Below are 22931 nucleotides of genomic sequence, written 5' to 3' on the forward strand. Positions count from 1 at the left end.
CGTGCTCACATGTGCAACTACATTGGCACGAGTGGCAGGCGCAGGCGCCCACTACTTGCTCAAATGGAGCTTTGCATATGAGCTGCTCACGCAAGTGGAGCTGTGGGCATAAGTGCACTTGTCCATCACTTGTGCAGCCCAGTTCTGAATGGGCTATGGCCCGGGGACCCCTACTTTACATGAACTCAGCCCGTATCTGCTAAACCGTGGTTTGTGGTATCAACTTCAGATTTGACCAGCAGGAGTAGAATGGATGTTAACTATAATTATTATGTTAAAATGACCTAAAAATTTCACTTGATTTCTATGTAAGATGACCAAACGTATATACTCATGTTTGTTGTTCTATCTTTTTGTATCACAAGTGTTCTTTTGTGAATCATGTTTCATAATCTAGCAATACTGAACTAATATAGAAGGAAAAATCAGCATTTTTCTTTTCTCTTCTATAGGGCCCTCAATAAATAAAGCTAAAGTTCGTGCAGCACAAGAAAGGAACAAAGGTACAGAAAGAGAAAAACTCCTGTTCTTCTAGCCATTTTAAACAAAGTGGTCAGTGGACTCTGAATTCTGGCTGAAGACTTATAAATTGTAGCAAGTTTCTATGATTACCGTCTCACAACTGTAAAATGGTACTGGGATTAATTTTTTACATAACTGGAAGAAAAACAGTAATTCTAAACAGTTTGGATTCAGGAAGAATTCTATCAACATCAGTTATTTATCAGTATTACTTAAACATGAAACATTAATGAGAAATAATAATTTATTGTAGTTTTTGTTCCTGAAAAGGAAACTGTTTTGCAATAGAAATAGATTCCTGGTAACACTTAAAGTGATAGGTATGAGATTAGATTGCTGAACCACTGACAATTTTTTAATGCAAGTCAATGCAATTTTTGGCTTTATTTTTAGAAGAAAAATAAGCCATCTGTCAAAATGTTGTAATATTTTTAATATTTGCCAAAGGGTCTGTATATATACTTTATTATAAAATAGATCTTTTGTAGCTCAAAAGTAAAAGTACATAAATGCAATAAATTAACTTTATACATCCTTATATTGGAACAGTTTTACTATGTCAGAAAGTGGCAGGCTTCATTAATGCTTGGTCTCCAAAAACATGCTTAAAAAATGTGACATGCTCTTCACAGTGTTCTCCTACAAGAAAAGGACAGAAAATGTAATCTGTTATTTTTGAGTATATTAATATTTTTTAAAAAAATTCAACCTCGGGAGCTACCTCTAATACTCTCTCTTTATTACTCATTTCCCAATTTTAAAATTGGGAAGCTGGATCACAAAACAGTTGTATAAAAACAGAAATAAAATGGGTAAAGGAGATGCATATAAGCTACAATACATTGTATACATAGCTTATGCTATGACTTTTGTATAATAATACTAGGAAAAGTAGACTTTATGCATAATGAAGAACATTAAGGGAAAAATGTTGCAGATTGTCTTTGAGACACTTTCCACAGAATTAAATATCTTTTTTCTTATATAAGATTAGAAATTATAATTTGATTTGATATTGATATTTATTTTGCTTTTGAATACTATTGATAGCTAAAGATGTTATTGAGAAATGCACAAAGGCCCCTGGTAGAGTGGAACTGCATGCATGAGGGAGCATTAATAATCCTTTGCTGATTTGGAAATGAGAATATGGGATATTTTTTCTGCAAAAAAAACCTTAAAGGAATAAAAAAAGACAAGGATTTTCATTACAGGGAGATGAAGTTCTATTAAATAACTAGAAATGTTCTTCTAGTCTATCATATTATTACTGGGTGGTAATTAATAATGACAAAGCACCTTTTAGTTTAAGTAAAGGTAAATTCTAAATGTCTACTTCTAAGTCCATAAAACTTACAGCTCTTACAATGTTGTAGCAGGCTGACTCCAACTGACCTATTAACCCTACTGTTAAAATATAATTACAATTCCATACTACCTAGCTGTATTGAAGTCAGCATTCAAACAGTGTATGACCAATTTTTCTTCCAATTAAGAATCATGGATATTTTTCCAGATGTTGATACTGCATTACAGATGTTCCAACTGTTTTAGTAACTCTTATCTTTCTTTTAAGCATGAGAAGGTCTCATTTGTCATAACTGTTTTCAATATACAAAATTGTGCCTACAGTGCCTTCAGAAATTAAATTTCATTTAAGGAAAAAGCAATAGTAGTGGCCTATGTTTCATTTTCTTTTCCTTTGCTGGAGGGGCCCTGGTTTCTTTTTTAAACTTATTTAAAAATAAAAACCCATTATCTAATGCATCTTTTGATCAATGTTGAACAGGAGTGATAAAGTTCATGCTCCAACAAGTCTCTGAAAGTTTTATACCAATTTGGTAAAATTTACTAATTATCCTTGGAGTAGCTTTTTATCTTTAAAATTAATTTTGCAGCAGCTTATAGTAGTTTAAAAAATTACTAACTCTCTATTGATGAAAAATTATGAAGTTAGTGAGACCTGTTGCAGCAATTAAAAATAATAGAGCTCTATGTTTGAAACAATAACAGGCGGCAGGATTATTAGCTCTGAATTTTGAATATTAAACAAATTAAAAAGAGGACCCAACCTTCTTTATATGCCTACCAAATTGCTGTTTACCTGGAGTGAAGCTAGGGTTTCCACGTATTCGCTGATTTCTCTGCTCAAAAAACCTGAATATGGTATAGAAGAGCATCTCATCTTCCGTTTGCTTTGCTGCATCAAGGAATTTACGAGCAGAAATGCTGTCATGTCCACCAATTCCTCTGATAAATCTCAAAGCAGCTAGCACTTGATGTTTTGACAACAAAACTTCTACTATTTCATCATTTGCTGTACAAAGTCTCTGAAAGCACAAATGATGAAGGTAAATGGCTGCTGACCACACCTATGACTTCTTTCCCATGAGCGTCTTGCTTTATTTACTAGAGTTATAGTAGGTTTATTGTTGCAACCATAAATTATAACATGTAGTATGCTATAAAATACATAGTTTTGAATAGAGTTTTTTCAAAATGAGATGGACAGCAGCAAATAAATTAATTTAATAAATAAATATTGTAAAACAAAATAATAAAGAGAGCACTGAATGTAAAAAGGTTACAGCAAAATAAAGCCAAAGCTACAACTAAGAACTTAAGTATTTCTAAGTTTAAATAAGAATAGAGCAAAAGTAGTAGCTTGATTGCTGACAATTGGAAATACATTTGTAAGATGTCTATGGAGATTCTCAGTCATCCAGATCATGGTTGTCCCAAAGGTGCCTTTTAAAGAGGCAACTGAAATTTCTGGTTTTTGAGCTGAAGCAGCTTGTTGCATGAGAAATGAAAGCGCTTTAAAGAAAAAACCAGAAAGTCCAGTTGCCTCTTGAAAAAGCACCTTTGGAACATTTGTAAGATGGTACAGAGACTTCAGCCCTACCAACAATAATTTGGCCCTGATCTCATTGTAAATGGGGCAGGGGAAGACATAACGCATAACATTCTTCAATTGACCAACATCAAAAGGACAGATAATTGTTCAATAGGGAGCATACAAAATGATGTCTGTGGACCATATGGTCTGCAGATAAAGGGACAGTAAAGCCCATCTCAGCAATGTACTAGTTGCATTAACTAACTACTAGGAGGAGATGCTGTTTTTTATAATGATGATACCAAAATGAAAATGTGGATGGTTGTCCTCATCCTGAAGGATGGCCTTCAGTGGCATTTTTATTAGCAGTCCTTTCTTTAATATTTTCTCTGTTTCAAGACCAAGTTCTCCCAAAGGTGTTGGGAATACAGTTATAGGATCTGTGTCAAAAATTTGGTCCACTGATTCCCAACTATGTAATGCAGAAAACAGAGTTTGATAAGATAGAATCTTTGAAGGCTTTCTAATTTCTTATAGGGGCCCAGTAATGTACAACATATTTGAATGGAGGTGGAAGGTAACTCTACCCTAATCTTTAAATAGGCAATGAGGTTGCCCTGGGGAAGCCCAAAATATTCCTTATGAAGTTCTTTGGATTAATTCCAATTGGGCAACTAATAGATTTTACCTCTACTTAGAACTGCCTTCCCATCAAAGGCAGAAAATGGCATATTTACACTTCCTCTGTCTACTTACCTTTAACATATCCAAGGAGAGTTGATGCGCTGGTGGGTAAATACTTTCAAGAGACAACAATAAGCAAGCCTAAAATAAGAAATAAGTCAGTATCTAGTATTTCACAATTTGCTCCTAAACTAAAAAGCAGCTTAGTAAATCATTAGCAACAAAGCACATTAGAGCACAGTAGAAGGTGATGTGTTCATGTCATTATTTTTAAATCCCTCTATGATGCAATGAAAAGATTATGCAAGGTTACTCACCAAAGGCTTTGAATCACTGAGAACATGGTACTGTAGGAATTGATGAAGCATGTAGAATAAATTGTGCTGAACAAGGGTTTTGATTACCAATTCATAAAGAAAATGCTAAGAAGACAAGAAAACAGGGAAATCCATGGGGAAACTATTCGTAACTCAGCAAATTTATAAACATTTAGCAAAATCTCAATTTGTAAGAAAAATACAGTAGAAAGAGTATCTGAATTAAGTAGATCCAAAAGAAATAAGTCTTTTTATTAAAATGCATTTGCATGTGTATTACACTCTTATTAGCAGTAAAGTTTTATGACATTTAAAACTTTTTAAGCTGGAAATAGGCAGTTTCAACAACTGAATAAATTAGCTGAAGTTAGCTGAATAAATACATACATAAATACATAAATAATTTTTTAGAAAAGAACTCCTGAATTACAATATATAAATAAAATTTAACTGTTTAACTTCTTTAACTTAACTATTGGCATGAAAGCAACATAGAAATATTATATAGATATTCTCCTACCTATAGATAAACATTGCTTAAGCTTCCAAAATTATACACATGTGAAGACAGGGGTGCTATTCAGCAGGTTCTGACAGGTTCTGGAGAACCGGTAGCAAAAATTTTGAGTAATTCGGAGAGCTGGCAAATACCACCTCTGGCTGGGCCCAGTGTGGGGTGGGAATGGAGATTTTGCAGTATTCTTCCCCTTCCATGTCCACCAAGCTACGCCCACAGAACTGGTAGTAAAAAAATCTGAATTCCACCGTGTGAGGAACTGGTGGCAAAGGAGGAGGAAGTATCCATTTCACTTATGCAAATGTGGGAGCTTTTAATCTAATGATTGCCAAGAGTTATTTGAGGCAAAACCTATATACATTAGGACTCAAAGCTGAAAGGCATTAAAAGTTATTTGCATTCCTTAAATTTTCACATAGTTCAGAAATTGTTCCTTGACAGAAAATATAATCTACATTAAGCCTGATTCCATTCTCCAGTATATCCCCATGTATTCTTAAATTATGCCAATTATTTGCATTCCTTTCAATAATTCAGGCTTAGTTTTAGAATGGGCACAAACTTGGCCATTTTAAGAAATGATCCTCTGGGAATGAATTAGAAAGTGCAACCGTCTTGGTTCATGCCTAGGCCACTTTGGGGCTTTCAAAACTAACAGACCTTGTTTCTTCCAAATTTGTTGGCCTTAGGAACTACAGAACTGAAGTTCTTCCAGTGCTTGCTGGATGAGCAAAGCTGGATTGTCAGATTTCCATTCCATCTCATCCTGCACACACTTCTACATATACAGGAAATAGGGTGTTTATTTAGAGGTTTGAGCCAACATATTATCAGTATGAAAGGAATTCTCAGCAGGTGGATTTCTATTGTTTCCACAGAGGTTACAGCATTCTGAAACCATTGTCTGGACATGGTTGGGAGTGAATGAGCTAAATCCAGGTAATTTGGATACATTGTGATTATGTTAAGAAATAGTAGATACCTCTGATATGCAACAAATTACCCTTCTTTGTAGCACCAAATGGGGGAATTCTGGAATTTGACATTAACAGAAAAATCTCAATTGGCCTGTTGTAACTTTTTAGTATTTAGATTGACAGTCACTTCTCTGTTCCTATACTCTTTCTCATGCAGGGATACATACAACTACCTTTTGAAAAGGTTTCAAGATTTCAGCTAATCCCGAACATACTGGATAGCTTAAACTGTAAAATAAAAATACTTAGCAAAAGTTATTTCAAATTATGACACTTTCAAATTCTTACCTGAACAGCTATCTGGAACTGGTTAAGTGAGCGAATATACTCCATTATAACAGCAATAGTGAACTTGTGGGGGGCCTCCTTATTAGAAAAGAATTGGAAAAATATATTTGATAATAAGTTTACACAATTTGGATTTGAGTTGTATTTAAATAATGGTTTGGTGCTATTCAGAATTCAAATTTGCTTTAGCAAGTTAGCTAGCGTATTATAAAACTTCTAATTAATCATATCAACTGTGGTAGTATGAACATTGACGTAATTAAGGCAGAATTCTATTAACTGACCTTTTTTTCAGTAAAGATTGATAGAACGTGAGTATACATGTCTGACTGATCAATAACTGCCTGGGTACGGACTGGGCGCTTTGGTGGTGGATTGCCTCGGCTCTGTCCCATTTCTAATGCCTGCAAAAGGAGCATAGAACATTTTATTCAATCAAGTAATTTAGTTGAAAGAGGTCACTAAATAATAGATTTAAAAATAAGTTTGTTTTCTAAGGTTTTTGTGGGTGTTTGTATGTAGGTCTTTGGTTATTCGGGTTTTCTCCCGCGTAAAATTGGAAGTGTCTTGGCGACGTTTCGACGAAATCTCATTCGTCATCTGGGAGCAAGAGGCACGAAGCTGAAGCCTGAAGATGACGAATGAGACTTCGTCGAAACGTCGCCAAGACACTTCCAATTTTACGCGGGAGAAAACCCGAATAACCAAAGACCTACAAAAATAAGTTTGTATCTAGAATTTAGAATATTGTTAAACCACTATAGATGAAGTAAGAATTGTGACCAAAAATATATACTGGTACTTCAAAGTGTTTTATTACATTATTATGAAAAATAGAATACATTTTAAAGTGCTTTTGCAATGACGAGACTTGCTATTAAACAGCTAGAGCTTTGGGGCACTGCAACTCAATGAGAAGAGTAGAGTAATTATTACTTCCACAACAAAGGGTCATGTAATCAATTCCAGCAGGGGTTTGTGAGGAGGCTACTGGCAGAAGGGAATTTTAAATTTTATATATTGTTACAATGCAAGAGAAATTGCTTCATAATCATCCTTATATAATACAGCACTTTTTCACCTTAAACAGTGACATTTTTGAATGGTAACAGAGCGAGCCACTGTACAGGATGATAACCAGTAACAGATCAGTGGACTGTACCTGCCACATCCAAGAAAAAAAATATTTAAAAAGGCTCTTCTATGTGGACACCACAGCAGCTTTCACATTGGTAGTAATATAGTGATCTAATTAATAAAAGCTAGATCAATATCTTATTTATGATAAAAGGAATTCATAATAATAAGAGAATATGTATAAGATACATTGTTCACAACTTGCCGTAGTATAAGCCTGTTCTGCTTCTAAGTATCTCTTATATTCGTGATTGAGCTTGTCAAAAACAGTGGCAATTACACTCAACGAGCCTCCCTCTGGTTCATTTAACACTGGAACAGAATACACAAGGGACATATAAAATAAGTGAAGTCACAAAATGTAGCAATAGCAGAATGCAAACTTGATACCATGATAATTGTTAAGTTAGAGAAATAGATAAGTAGATAAATTTTTATTCAAACTGCATATGGCAAATTATTTCATATGTCATAAAATATTCCTAGCAAATATCATTATACTAAACTACAAAGTATAGTATTCTATTATAATACTAATAAAATACTGTACTTTGTAGAAAAACATTATGCTATCTCAGGGCTGTTTTTAAAAGGTCATAGAAATTTTTGATTCATAGTAGCTTCCTCAAATTGAAGCAGAAACTTACTTTGTGAACACACAGAAAGAATAACCATCTTGCAGTCTTTTCGTTGCAGAAGGAAGTCCATTAGCTTTCCCTTGTCTGGCAAAAGATTAACTGTAGGTTCAAGTTTCATTTGCAGATTCCAGAGATAACCTACAGTAAAAAAAGAAGGATATGTTCCTCGCATAACTGATGTACTGTACCACGATAAGCTTCAGTTCAAGAGAGAGAGATTTAATGGACTGAGCTTTCAGTGAAGTATTTCATCAGAATTCTTTCATCACTATATTCTGATAATAAGTAACATTATGTTCTCCAGGCACTTTGGACATTTAGGTATCTAATTAATATATTTTATACAGCAGCAAATTTAATACTTTGTATTATAAACACACATTCAGATACTCTGATTAAAAAATGAATGTTGAAAGTTTCATACCTTCACTTGCGCTAATGATAATATCAGGCTGAAAGACAATCCAGGATGATGAATCTAAATGTTAAGCAAAACTCTTACCAATGTCCAATGGGTTTTGCCTCAGTAAAAGTTTTAATTGTTTATGCAGCCAGTCACTTTGAGTAACAGCTCAAAGAGGCACACAACTTATTTCACATCTCCAAGGAAGCACAGGGATATTTGTTCTTTAAGCACATGATGGCCCACAGCAAATCATCTGTCAAATTTTTTATGCCAAAGAAGCAGTAAGGTATTGTTTAAGGCTCTGCTTTTTAAAAGGAAAGAAAGCAACAATTCTTGTTGTTAAGAATGTTAAATTTTCAATTACATAGAAGTCTCTTGCTGAAAAGAAGCTACTAGTGCCAAAGCCTCTTAGAAAAACATTGAAAGTGAAAAATTACCTATAAATTTAATTTGCAATGTTTTCTATACACTCATACATTATCAATATGCTTCTGGGAGCAACTCGAGCTAGCAGGACCTAGTAAATTAGTCTTCACTTCTCTATATTTTTGAAAACAAATCACACTGAATGCAAATAAATTTCAAAATAAAAATCAATAGGATTTTACAGGCTGCAAAGCTACACAGTAAGTTCTTATTGTAATAGATTAATGGGAGGGGTGAATCCATTAAAGCAGAACATCTGGTAAATCTGAATAGAATTACAAACATCTGTACTGTATGCATTTTAAAATAATGTAACTTAAATGACAATCCAGTGCACAAAAGCAAATTTTGTTTGTTATATCTAAAGTCTGCTAATGTGCCCATTCAGAACAGCCTGTGCATTATTTCTGTATTATTTATTTCTACTCCTCTCACAGATAAAAAGATTCATGTTTACCATAGATATACACTTGTGCTCCTTTCAGATATTAAAAAAAAAATCATGTTGCCACAGAATAAATAAGGGCTAAGGTTTTTATTTCAAGGATACAAAGTTTACAGGGAACTGGAAACTGATTGGTTACGGAAGCTGGACCTGCGAATAAGAAAAAGATGTGATTTATATGGATTAGAGAGGAAATTATGTCATGTTTGTCAGAAATAAGTCTTTTTACAACGAACTCTGTACTTTGAATGCTAAACCTAAAGTCCTTAGCCCACAGGTTACTGTCATATTTAAAGCAGAAACAAAGATACAACCAAAGCTAACTTTCCAAAAGTTTAATATTTAATTCTTTTAAAATATTAATTACAGCTCATGAATTATATTCAATGCAAATTCAAACTTCATAAATGTTATACTCAATGAATGCAGATTGTTTTACATGATGTAACATCTTCCCTCAATGCAAGTATTTCTGTTTTAGAATTCTAGCACTTTTTCCAGGAAGCAACTATTGATAATTGTCAGGAAGATAAATAGTTCATTTTTTAATTAACTGAGCCATATTAATTTAGAGGTCCAAATGGAATCTAGAAGGCTTATAAGAAAGATAAAACACCTATTCCCCAATCTTTGGAGAATACCATGACGCAAATGGTTGATTAAAATGGTTTAGCTTCCATGCAAATGTAAGGTTTACCCACTGCTTACATATGCATGTCGGAAGCTGACGAGATTTCACAATTATGGCTCTATAGTACTTCGAAGGCAAAGATGAATTTGGTGCATGATTAAAATACCAATTCCCAAAAACTGCAGCAACCTTCAGTGTGCTTAAAGAAGCACATTCAAGTCTTTTCCTAGGATGGTTGTCCCCTGAGCTGAAACACCATACTTGCCTGAAGGAGCTACAAGCATACATACTTCTAAGTACCATTTTATCTTCAAAACCAAACTTTCGTACAACTCTATTCAAAATTCATTTCTATTTATTTTCCAAACCTCTAAACTTAAATGTTAAGAAAAGAAAAAACATGGTCCATGGTCCAATAATATAAGGAAAACAGCTATGATACGCCATAACTTTAGGCTTTTTTTTTTTACAAGACCAGAATAATAAATAAGATGAAATATGGCTCATTTCTGCTTATCCTGTTTCATATTTAGCAAATACAATGAACTTACTATGCCAAGAAAATCAAAAATCAAAATCAAAAAATCAATTTAATTTAATCAATTTAAAGAAAATCAAAATCTAAAATCAAATATTATGACTACTGGAACATAACTTTTAATTAATCAAAACCCTAACAATTTTAGCTTCAAAATTACAGATATATGCAGTATTTGCATTTTCAAGGGAATATGAAAAATGCAATTCTGTACCTGCCACAGGAATCTGGTATGGTTGTATGGATCGAGGTGGAAGTACAAGCTGGTGCAGGGTAACTGTGCCATCAAATTCCCCCTTTAATTTGATGTCATATATAATAGAGGTCTAAAAAACACCAAAAATCTCTTTATGGTATGTGTCAAGCACAATTGCATCCATACAGAAAACAATAAAATGATGGGTGCAACTATGATGATTATTTTTATTCTGTTTGGCATCATCATCATCATCATCATCAAGATCCTATCCTAAAAATGAATTTCAATTGAATATAAATATATATGGAGAAATCTTTCTGTTTATGTTCCTTCTCTTCCTGTGCATTTCTCAGATCTTTAACCTTATAGAAAAGCTATGGCAAATATGAGGGAAAAAACTTTCTGCCAGCTGTATTTGTTTAAGCAAACCAAATTTGAGTTGCATCCAATTTTATTTTATTTACTACAACAATACAGTCCTTCTCTATAAACACCTGAATATTAACTCTGTACCTTAAAAGTCCAAGATAGTATCTCATTCCAACATTATTTATTTAATCATTACATGCTTGCCTACCTTGTTAATGCAATTCTGGACAATTAACATAAAACTATAAAAAACAATACTACTGAAAAAAACCCCAACAATCTTCAACCAAGAATGAACTTAATAGCAGAAAGAAACCTTTCAACAGACTATAATCTTACAATCTTCAGGCTCTAGAGCACATCCCTTTACAAAAGGTAGCAGAGTTTGGGCCAATCTGATATTTAGAAGTATGGTATTCTAGAGAGCAGACACTAAGCGAGAAAAGGCATACCTCTGAAGTCCAATATGACGACAATTTAATTGAAGGGACCCAGAACGTGCTCCTTTTGTTGGACATAGTGGGACAATTGAAAACAACAGGGAGATGAAATCCCATAAATAACCCAGCACCATTTCATGGAGGGCTTTATAGATAACAACCAGCATCCTGAATTTCATCTGGAAGCACACTGAAGCCAGTGCAGCTTACAGAAGTGTAACATGGGTGCACCGAGATGTGCACGTAACTGCCCATGCTTCATGATTCAGGAATGGGTGCAATTGATGCACAAAACGAAGTTGTGCAAAAGACCTCCTGGCCCATAGCTGCAACCTACTCCTTGAGTAGGAGTCGTGAGTCCGTGAGGAGCTCCAAATTGCATATTATTTTTCTTTAGGGTAGTGAAACCCCATCCAAGTTTTAAAAAAAACCTGGATCAAGTGAGCCCTAAATCAGACAGCTACTCAGTCTTGTCAAGGTTTGCTTGGATGCCACTTTTCCAATTTCCAAGATGAAAACAAAACCAATCCTACACAATTATCATACTAACACGAGTCTTCAATTTTAATAAATCAGTCATTTCCTGTATAATTATCAATCAAATCTAGTCACCAGTCTTAAATTTTGCACGACTTCAATTATATATTAATTAAATAATTTCTCCTACCCTGGTATTTTCCAAATGTATTTTTAGCTAAAATATGAAAAAGAATCTAAATTAGCCATCTTGGGCTACCCAAAATATAATGTAGAGAAAAAATAGTACCTCAGTGTCCTGATGATGAACTACTACTAAATTATCCACAACATTCAGTGCAAACTTCCCAGTCCTATATAACTTCAGTATATGCAATTTCTTACAGGAGCCTTCCCTGTGGTAGCATTAATTGGAAAAGAAAATGAATGTAAATCAGCAACCTTAGTAGTCACTTTTTAATAGTTGTTATGAAATCTGAAAAGGATAAGAATCAACAAATTTACCTTGGCAAATGATAAAGAACTACCTCAGCGCCCGTACTGTTTGAAGTCCTTGAGTGGTGTCTCAAGTAAAGAACATAAAGTTGCCCATATCTAAAGAAACATAATACATTTTTAACTTCTGAGCAGATAACTTTTATATAATCCCATCATACTGTTTTCTTTCAGGACCAGCTATTTTGGCAGAATGGAACAAAATAATAAATAGTGTAAGAAACTAAAGGCATTTCTTGTGAATGTATTGTGTCACCTGATAAGTTTAGATGCTCAGACCTCACCAATGAACCACCGGGGTGGGGGGATAGATGTCTTTTCCTCACACAGTTACAGAGAGCTACCATAAGTCCTCCCGCAGAGAAAAACAGTTGGCTCATTTCTCACTTTAGAGCCATCTTTAAGGGCTTCAGAACCACAATGGCACAGTGGTTAGAATGCAATACTGCAGGCTACTTCTGCTGACTTCCAGTTGACTGCAATTTGGCAGATCAAATCTCATCAGGCTCAAGGTTGACTCAGCCTTCCATCCTTCTGAGATGGATAAAATTAGGACCCAGATTGTTGGGGGCAATATACTGACTCTGTAAACTGCGTAGAGAGGGCTGTAAAAGCACTATGATGTGGTATGTAAGTGCTATTGCTATCTTCCTTTCTCTGGCAAATGTAGATTGTATGTGTCTCTCTTGATACTTGCCCTTGCCTTCTTCTTAAGAGTTGAAAGCAGGGGTGAAATGTAAAATTTGTTACTACCAATTCTGTGGGCATGGCTTGGTGGTGGGGGTAATGTGACTGGGTGGGCGTGGCCAACTTTTTTTTTTTACTTTAAAAAGCATTTTTTTTTTGCAGCCTCTTTGGCCGAAGAGGTTGTAGAAAAAATGCTTTTAAAGGGTTCTGACGATCCCAGCTGATCCGCACGATCATCAAAGCCTTTCTTTTTTACTTTTAAAAGCATTTTTTCGGCCACAGAAAAAAATGCTTGTAAAAGTTAAAAAAAAAACTCTAATGATTGCACGGCTCAGCTGGGCATGGGAGGGTAGGCAGAGATTTTTGCTACCAGTTCTCTGAACCATTTGCCACCATCCCTACCAGATCAGGCAATCCGGGAGCATTTCACCCCTGGTTGAAAGAAAATGACTGGCCCAAAATAGAAGCCAGCTATTAAGGCAAGACTAGAATAGAATAGAATAGAATAGAATAGAATAGAATAGAATAGAATAGAATAGAATAGAATAGAATTTTATTGGCCAAGTGTGATTGGACACACAAGGAATTTGTCTTGGTGCATATGCTCTCAGTGTACATAAAAGAAAAGATACGTTCATCAGGAATGCAGGATTCCCTACTTCTAATCAGACACCTTCGCTGTGAGATCAAAATGGATCTCTTGCCTGTGCAATAATTCGCAAGAAAATTAAAAAGCATATTTTTTCTGAATAAATTACAGATGGATTTATTTCATCTTCTCAAAGTGATATGGAGATCATTCTGTTAACTTACAACTTACACTTATAAGTTATGATTTTTTGAAGCAGTTTTTAAACGAGTAATGCCACGTGTAACAGGTTTTGTTTGCTTATTTGCCCATTTCTTCTCTACTCTACTCAAGTTAATTGACTCAAAAGTGACTTCAAATGGAGTCCATTCTACTGATCAAGAAAATGTTGCTTATGTCTTCAGGAAGAAGACAATTTATTGCTCAGGAAAAGGAAAATACAGCATCTTAGTTACTTAGTTAATTATATACTTACATTGTAGTCAAAGCAATATCTCTTTCAGAAAGGCTGAGTTTGGAGGACTTTGGTGCTGTAGGTAACTCAATTTCAAACTTTGACAGCTTTGACATAGCTCCACCCTATGTGAAAAGTACTGTATTTAATTCTATGTAACTCCTTCACACTCCATTGCATTGCTTACTATTCTATAACATGTTCCAGCAAAATATAATGAAAAAAAAATCCACATACAATTTTTTTGTTTGCAGTCTTTAGGCCATCTAAAACACAGTTTAGCCCATCTGAAAATCAAATGTTGTAATTTTTGTTTCCTAACGCAAAATTTGTGAAACTATTTTAGACAGAAAGGACTACAACAATTTGAAAGGTATTTCTTATATATTAAACATAAATACCTTGGAGCAATTGTGCAAAGTAACCATGGAAAATTGCATTGACTGCAGTAATATTATTTTACCTTGAAATAGAACGGCTGGAGAACATTTCCAACTACTGTTGTTGACAACAGAATGACAGAGCTCTCAGGACAGTACATAAACCAGTTTACATTAATATTCTGACTCTTCAAAAGCTTTAATGTTCGTTTCTCTGGTAATACCTGAAGATATAAAGGTTACCATCAGACCTATATACTGAATATTTTCAAACTGTCTACTTACAGATGCAAAACTGAAATGATTTGTTTTTAAAAACTTCAGATTTTGAAAACTGCTGCAGTGGGTGATTACCTGATTGACTACAGACAAATTAAAACAATTAGCACTTTACTTTTGTAAAGTTCTTACAGGACTCTGATTTAGACTATTGTTTTGGGGAGTGAGCGGGTGCTTAATTGGCAGTTGCAGAGAAAGTGCAGAGAGGCTGGAGAGGTTGCACAGAAGAGATGCCCGAGCAACTTGCAACCTTCCCTGCCAGCTTCTTGATTCCCAACTTTCCCTGTCACCTTCCCGGAACCAAAGGCTTTGCTAGTGGGAAGGTGGCAGGCAGCATCAGCAGTCACAATGCACTTTACAGTTCCTGCTGGCTTTTCCTTTGCCTTATGGGAGGCTGTCATGGAAATAAGGATCATGTGACCACAGCTGACTGTGACAGCCCAGCAATACTTAAAGCAACAACTTCCCCAAATTTCATACCCACAGGAGTCATAGATTTTGTAAGTTAGCCTATTTGAGTTACTTTGGTTTAATAATTATTGCACTATACCTTCCAATTTGGGTCAATTGAAGGTGAAACACTCAAACAGACATGAATTTTAATAATAAAGAGACACTGTGTAATACAGCAAGTATCTTATATGTCTAATTTTTTGCAGAATCAATTATTTTTATTACTAAAATATGACTCAGCTAAAAATGTTTATTTTCAGACTAAAATATCATTCTTGAAAAACTGAAGGTATTTCTAGTAGGTTTATGAGAATTAAACAGATTTCACAAGACCAAAACAAACATATTTTACCCACAATGAACTATAAAAGCATTTAATCCTTTAAGATGACTCAATACCATAAAACAAGTTAGCCGACTTTTTTTTTAAAGGTATGTATATTTTTACTTACCTGGTAAAACTCAATTCCCTGATCTGTTACAAAAACGATCTCTGCAGTGCCTGTCCAACAGAATCCTAAAATACTGGCATTCTTAGTCTGTAATAAAAAAAACAGTGTTTAATTGAAATAGGCATACACTGTCATGTAAAGTAAAATCAGTTTATATATGTCCTTTTAAAACCTAATTCTGCTTTTCCTTTTAAATATTTAAAAAGTAGCACAACGAATTTTAAGAATGCCCTGCCTCAGTTTGCCATATAGCAAATCTCTGGCAAATGCACTTTCAAGACAGTATTTGGAGACCTTGTCCAAGTGGATACCTAAATAAAAACACAATCCTGTAGAGGATTTTATATATCAACATAAGCCGCTTGAATGGTTAGGCAGCATATTACCAAAGAAACACTTTCAGAACAAGTGTAATATATTTTGGACATTCTTTAACAGTTTAGTTATAGCTTTTTATACTAGATGCAACTTCTAGGCCCGTGATGGCAAACCTATGGCACATGTGCCAGAGGTGGCACGCAGCACCCTCTCTGTGGGCACACGAGCCATCACCCCAGCTCGGCTCCACCACACACATGTGCATGCATCCTGGCGGCCAGCTGATCTTTGGGTCTCTGCCATGCATGTGGGAAGGGGGTATGTGGGGGAGGGGGGTATGTGGGGGAGTGTGTGTGCATGCTCAGGGGACCACGTGTGCATATGCAGAGGGCTCCGCGTGCATGCGTGGGAGCAGGGCGCATGCATAGGGGCGGCACGCACATTGCATTTTGGGGGTTTAGGCATACACGCACGCGCTTTGGGCACTTGGTCCGGAAAAGGTTAGCCATCACTGTTCTAGACCAATTCCCAAAGCAGACTCAAGAAAAGCATATTATAACTACTAAACCTTATGAGTGCATAAGGCACTCTGTTAGCAGTTGATTAACAATGGGTAGAAGGATTTTATTTCTTGCAGCTAAGCAATGTTATTATTTCTCTAACTACATGGACAAGTTTTTTCTTTTCACTATACATATTTATGCTTGCAGACTAATCAATTTTAATTGCCATTTTGATTCAGGCTAGCACGCTGACTGGCAGGAAGGGAAACTAACACCTGAAGCATTTTAATGATTTGCAGTTACAACTTTTCAGAATACTAATATAATGGTATTGTAGATGTCACACTATTAGAATAATGAATGCTTCAATATGCTGAGGGATTGCTTTAGTTTAGTATTTTGTTATGTATACTGCACCTTGCATTCTTGAGTGTATTCTAATTGTGGGCTGTCTGGAATGAAGTTCAGGAAATCCTGGAATGACATGAAAAACAGAAGCAATTAAAAATATTTGTGGGCTCAACCTGTGCAGAGATAGGCGTATCTAACACATAGATTTTCATCCATTTTAGTGCATGAATCTGCAAAATGTCAGACTTTATTAATCTACTCAAAAGAATGATATAAGTACACAGACATGTATAAACATATTTTCTGCTTGAATATTGTATCTCATTTTCCTCAACTATCTTTGAACTATAATACAAACAGAATAGAAATTGAAAGGATGAAAGTTTACATAAGTAAAGAGTTAATGATTAAAATAGATGAGAAAATACATTTAATACTATATAACATAATTCAAAGATGCAAATCTAAATAGGTAAATTGAAAGCTTTTCAAATAGTTTTCATAAAAATCACTACCAGTTCCTGATTCCATTTGCAGCAGTTTGTAATATTCTCCCTCTGGAAAGGAGACCCTACAAACTGAATCAAGCATTATTTGGTAAGGACTAGACACATGGTTAGAAGTACTCCCACATATTTCTAAATTTTGTATTCCTTTTTGAATTGGCTCCAAATGAGTTTATAATTACTATTAGGTATAGCTGCAGCATTGCCTATATAAATGAAGTTTATCTCACCTACCTATTTCTAATTCTACTTAACATTATGTTACTTTATGTATTCCTTTCTCAAACAACCACATCTCAGAGTAGTTTATAATACTATATACATACAGTAATAAAAATATGAACAACTATAGTGGTGGAAAGGAAACAAAAACAAATCCCAACCATCTAACATCTATAATTTAATAAGAAGCAAATAATAAGTAGTATATTGTGCTTGAATATTTTTTTTAACTTGCTTCTTTCTATTTTAGGAAAGATATTTCTTACCACACTCTTCGATGTTCTCTGAACAGCCAGTATCTTATTGCCCAAAGAAAACTTGATGCATTTCACTTCTCCTTTGTCTTCCATTCTACAAATATAGAATTCATTTCTGTATTTTAGACACAGGACATGTCTCTGATTAATTTCTACAGTATCTCAACAACAGCCATGCTGGCCTAGACTGGTAGAAATTAGTTTACATTATCTGAAGGAACTTTTTAAAATGTTAATTGTAATAGTTTTGAAGTTCAATAAAATTAAACAAGGGGAAGAATGATTGCTGATCCCTAATATCCATGTTCATTCCAAAGGAAGTGAGGTTTAGTGGCTGCTAGACAACCTGTGCCTTGTTGGGTCATCATTTCAGAGATATTTCTTTAACTAAACAGAAAAGAAAATCAGCACAGGTAGGCAAGAGAGTAGTAGGAGCAAAAGTGGCTTCTGACTTCCTGATTATCTTCCCAATTGGGTTTCCTTGTCGTAAACTGACAGGGAACATCAGAAACCTGCCTGCCTGCCCTTCCCTTATCTTTCTTTCCTTTTGTATTTCCTTCCTTCCTTCCTTCACTTCCCCATTTACTGTACTTTACTTGTGAGAAGCTTCCAGAGAGAAACCAGCAAGAAGTTGCAAGTTCAAGGCCAAAAGGAAGGCAACTGGCTTCTGCCCAGTGCGGAAGGCAGCAAGGCGGTGTATAGGGGTGCTGGTAAGAGAGACTACGTGGAGTGCACAAGAGGTACCATATGGGTTGGGAAGAATATATGGTTATGCACCAGAGATGCTGTGCAGTTCCTGGAGGCTTATGGGAGGGGGAGGGAGCACCACAGACTGGAAAGGATGCTCAAGGTGAATGAGAGGTGTTATATAAGTGAGTAAAGCGTGTGGAGAGGCAGTGCGGGTGAAAGGTGCTTGGGGGTCATGGAGGTGTGTAATAGGTACCCTGCATGTTAAGTATGGTATGGGGGAATGAGTCAAGAAGAATGCATGGGGGTCAGAGAGTTGTATGAGAGGCAACATGCCAGTCAGAAATTGCGCATGGGGTGTCATGAAGATGTGTGGGTATGCTGAAGAGATGCCACATGAGGTAAGAACAGCACATAGGCAGTTCAGGAAGGATGCATGGAGGTCCACAAGAGGTGCAGCAGGGAAGGCATGACGGGTTAGTATGGACCAGTAAGGTTGCACAGTTGTTCTTTTCTTTTCTCCCTGTTCTTTTCTTCCTTTTTTCTCCCTTCCCTTTCCAGGAAACAAGGTAAATGACTGCTCCTGGATTGGGAAGGAGATTGTGAGACTGCTATGAAACACAGAAAATGAAGATCACATGACCCCAAATTTTATTTCTTCAATACTCATGCATTGGTTCAAATCAAAGAGTCCTCGGGACTCTATAAGTTGGTTCAAAAATTGCTGCTCTATGACGCATCATTTACCCCAGTTTAAAGTCATGACAACAAGAGTTTTAGTAATATATAGATAGCATTGTTATATTAGTTATTTCAAAAGCCAAAAACAAGTAATAACATGTAGGAAAAAATATGCTGAGTTGCAAAGATGTCAACATATTGCTATATGCTATCGCATAAAGTGCAAGACGATCTGATTATGTTTCTCTGGGTTTAGCTATACTGCATTCCCATGAGCACTACTCAGGGGATGAACAATTCCACATTGTGGATGAACTGAGGATGGTATTACATCTATTTGAATAGTATCCCACAATTGCAGTGATCTCACTCTTGTACAGGAATAAATGATAGCTGCTAAAATATCTGGGACAAACTGAAAGGATTCATTTGTTTATACGGTCTGCAAAGGCTAAGTATTCAACATCCATTTGATATTATTTTGAAATACTATTTCAAAGCTGATTCAAATTGAAGATTTCATAAGGGGAAAAATAGGAGAAATATTTGCGTATATAATTTTTCAAAATTAAATCAACTCTTCCATTCTGATGATTACCTGGAAACGTAGTTATGATCAAATTCCTTTATGCAAGCTAACAGTATTTAAGTCGGGGCTTTAAAAGTTTTACCTTTAATAAAAGGTAATGTGAAAAAATGTGAGAATTATGCATGGGATCCAACCCTTGACTACTCTTGATAGAAGTCATAAACTCCATCTGTCCCAGTTTCAATGAAATAAGCTGTTACAATCTGTGAGGATTAAATGAAAACAACCGCAAACAGACCTTTTCTGTGCTTCAAATCTTCTACAAGGATATTTTTTCAACAATAAGAAAAGTCTGTATGTTGGATTAACATTACATTCCTGCACAGAAGGCTGCGCAGTGGAAAAAGAAAAGTATGCTTGACTGCCCAACTTTTACCTAATATTCACAAAGTGTATAGGTGCCCACAATGCTGGTTTTAATCAGCATGATATAGGGTTATATATATTAAGTTTAGATTCAAAGAGCCTGCATTTTGTGTACACATTTGTGTAGACTATATCCTAGTAGGATGTCAGAGTGCTATTTGGGAACTCTTCATATTACCATAATCAGAATAGCTCAGTAGTCTTTATCAAACTAATTTTAATAAATAGGGAATCAAATAAATTGGGCACTGAAGATTGATGTATTATTCTTCCTAACTATACTTCTAATTTCATGTATTTTACAGTATTAAGTTTTACTAACACATGTACTCAAGATAAAAGTGATTAAATTCATATTCTTGACTTTAGTGTATTTTAAAATCATTGTCATTTACTAGTTAAAGAAAATACATAGTGAAAGACAAATTACAATGAGAAGAAACATCCTTGAACAGTATGATATATTTGTATTTGCAAAAGTCTGCAACACAATAAAATTAGCTGTCAAAAAAAAAGAAAAAACAGCATTCAGGATGCATTTATATCACCTAAATGAGATCGGATTGCGGTCTTCCAAGCCTTTGACTACTACCCCAGTAGCTCCACCAGATCGAACTGCAAAAACCTAAATAGACAGAGATCTAGTTTCAATTTCAAGCTAGAACCTACTTTAAAAGTTCTTCATCTTCAAAACAATGGAATTTATTTTCCATAAGATGTTCTAAATATTAACAGCATAAACAAGCTATAACACACTTTCCTTTTTAAACCAAGATTAAAAAGTGTTTCTCACACATAATTCCTATGGGCCATACATTGATAAAATGACAGAAGTAATGGTGATGAAATCAGAAAATGTTGCTTATTTCTACTCTGCTTCTCTTTCCCATTCCTTGTTGTGGATGGCTTTTGCCAAAATCTGAACAACACATTTGCTTTCTACTAAATTAAGCTGAGAGCTGCATCTGACTCCAGACTCCTCATTCCTGGGAAGTGTTCTTTTTCACACTAGCCAAAATGCAGAACAATGTACACAAAACTGGAAAAAAAAAGTTCAGAACCAAATTTTAACTATAAAGATTCTCAGCTGTCCTTTGAGACCAAAATCACATGAATCCACTTTAAGGCAGCAAAATAGTACATGAGGACACATCATGTGAAAGCACTCAGACGATTTTGTCAGGAATAAAAGATGTCTATTCAGATACTGCCAATGAATGGAAAAAAACCCTCATTAATTTTGATTCTCGTATTAAGACAAATTTGTCAGTTTATGGTTTAAATCAAACCCACAGAATCCAAAAGTTTTACCTTTGTGATTAAAACTAAAATGTTAAACAATTTGTCTGTTAAACTCCCTATGAAACACCTATTTGTAAAAAGATGTACATGTTTTTTTAAAGAGAACAATCTAATAACTGAACTATGTCCCACCATCTATACACACATTAAACAGCTGCCTGCTACTGTAGTATTATAACTGTATGCAAGTTATGTATGGTACAAATTAGAGGAAAATCCTTTAATTCAATGTAGTGTTTTTTATGCTGTGTTTCCACACAACCCAGGCATTAGTATTGGTACCCTGCTGCAAATGGATCAAAAGTCTTTTCTTGGAATCAAAGGCTTCTCGGATGCAAAGGGGCACATTATTGTAAAATTGCCACCTTTTCCTAAGATTTTTAAACATTTAATCTCTTTCTGCCCAACTGTGCAATTGTAGGAGTCTTTCTGACAGAGCAGGAAGGGTGGGAACCAGATGTGATACTATGACAAAAGAGATGTAAACGTGGGGACCCAATCCAAGGTTGGTTTAGGATCTGGAAAAGTGGGAAGAGGCGTGGTGGCGCAATGGTTCGAACACAATATTGCAGGCTAGTTCTACCCACTGCCAGCAGTTCGATTCCCACCAGCACAAGGTTGACTCAGCTTTCCATCCTTTGGGGGTCGGTAAAATGAGGACCCAGATTGTTGGGGGCAATATGCTGACTCTGTAAACCGCTTAAAGTGGGCTGTAAAAGTACTGTGAAGCGGGGATATACTGCAAGTCTAAGTACTATTGCTATCACTGTGCTCAAGATACAAAAGCGTTGCGGTCCAGCCGAAGGGAAATATTGGATGAACCCGCGAGAAGCAGGTCGCGCGGAAAGGGCGTGTCGAACCAGGGAGAGAACCCCGCCCCTTTCCGCGGCCTGAGCCCCTCACCTGCTTATTGGCCTCGTCGAAGAAAACGCAGTTAACGGGGCTCGCCTTTTCGAACTGCACGGGCCGCGCGCACAGCGCCAAGTAATAATCCTCGCTGGTGGTCGTCGCCATGGTAGCAGTAGAACGATCGGCAGGCAGACAGAGCGTCGCGCACCCCTCCTCCCACGGCCACGCCCCGATGTTCGGCCGACCTGTTCTCTCTCACCGGCCCCCACCCGGCGCCACAAAGCGGTTTGCGCGTGAGGGCATGTAGATGCACGAGTCTTCCTCTCCTGGGTACCGAACAACCGCTTCCTGGTAAGTACCGTTCTTGCGCATGATCAGAAAGCTACCGGTCCCTTAAAGGCGCAGTACGAGGGAGGAGCCGTTGAGATTGGCATTTGAAAGTCCCAACGTTCTTAAAGCCTGATCTCGTTTCCCGGTATGTGAGCCGGAGGTGTAGAATTACCATGTCACTGAATATTTATTTAGTCAATAAATGTATGTGCCGCCCATCTCAATATCAAGCGAGCTGGGCGGCTTACGACATAATTAAAAACGAGTATAAAATATTAAATATCGCTGATTTAACAATTAAATTTGAAAAGATTTAAAGCAGGTGCATATA

The 22931-nt window shown here is 35.9% G+C and overlaps 2 protein-coding genes across 2 annotated transcripts in view; one reads left to right on the plus strand and one right to left on the minus strand.

Moving 5' to 3' along the window:
• Positions 1-2192, plus strand: part of NPC1 (NPC intracellular cholesterol transporter 1) — a 45795-nt gene extending 43603 nt beyond the window's left edge. The window contains exon 25 of the mRNA XM_058178451.1: positions 453-2192. Within this exon, the coding sequence (XP_058034434.1) occupies positions 453-535 (83 nt within the window). The 3' untranslated portion in view covers positions 536-2192. The remainder of the gene's footprint in view (positions 1-452) is intronic.
• On the minus strand, positions 972-22628 carry RMC1 (regulator of MON1-CCZ1). Its single transcript, XM_058178453.1, has 20 exons — positions 22325-22628; positions 20668-20744; positions 17806-17890; positions 16878-16934; positions 15640-15726; positions 14539-14679; positions 14097-14200; positions 12355-12444; positions 12140-12245; positions 10580-10691; positions 9302-9346; positions 8344-8397; positions 7929-8057; positions 7487-7593; positions 6429-6548; positions 6145-6222; positions 4363-4467; positions 4118-4186; positions 2627-2852; positions 972-1161 (listed from the first exon to the last, which is right to left on the minus strand). Exons 1-20 carry the CDS (start codon positions 22433-22435, stop codon positions 1082-1084), a joined length of 1983 nt encoding a protein of 660 aa, XP_058034436.1. The 5' UTR covers positions 22436-22628; the 3' UTR covers positions 972-1081.
• Between the last annotated feature and the right edge of the window lie 303 nt (positions 22629-22931).

This window comes from Ahaetulla prasina, chromosome 3, assembly GCF_028640845.1.
Source record: "Ahaetulla prasina isolate Xishuangbanna chromosome 3, ASM2864084v1, whole genome shotgun sequence".
Lineage (NCBI taxonomy): Eukaryota > Metazoa > Chordata > Lepidosauria > Squamata > Colubridae > Ahaetulla > Ahaetulla prasina.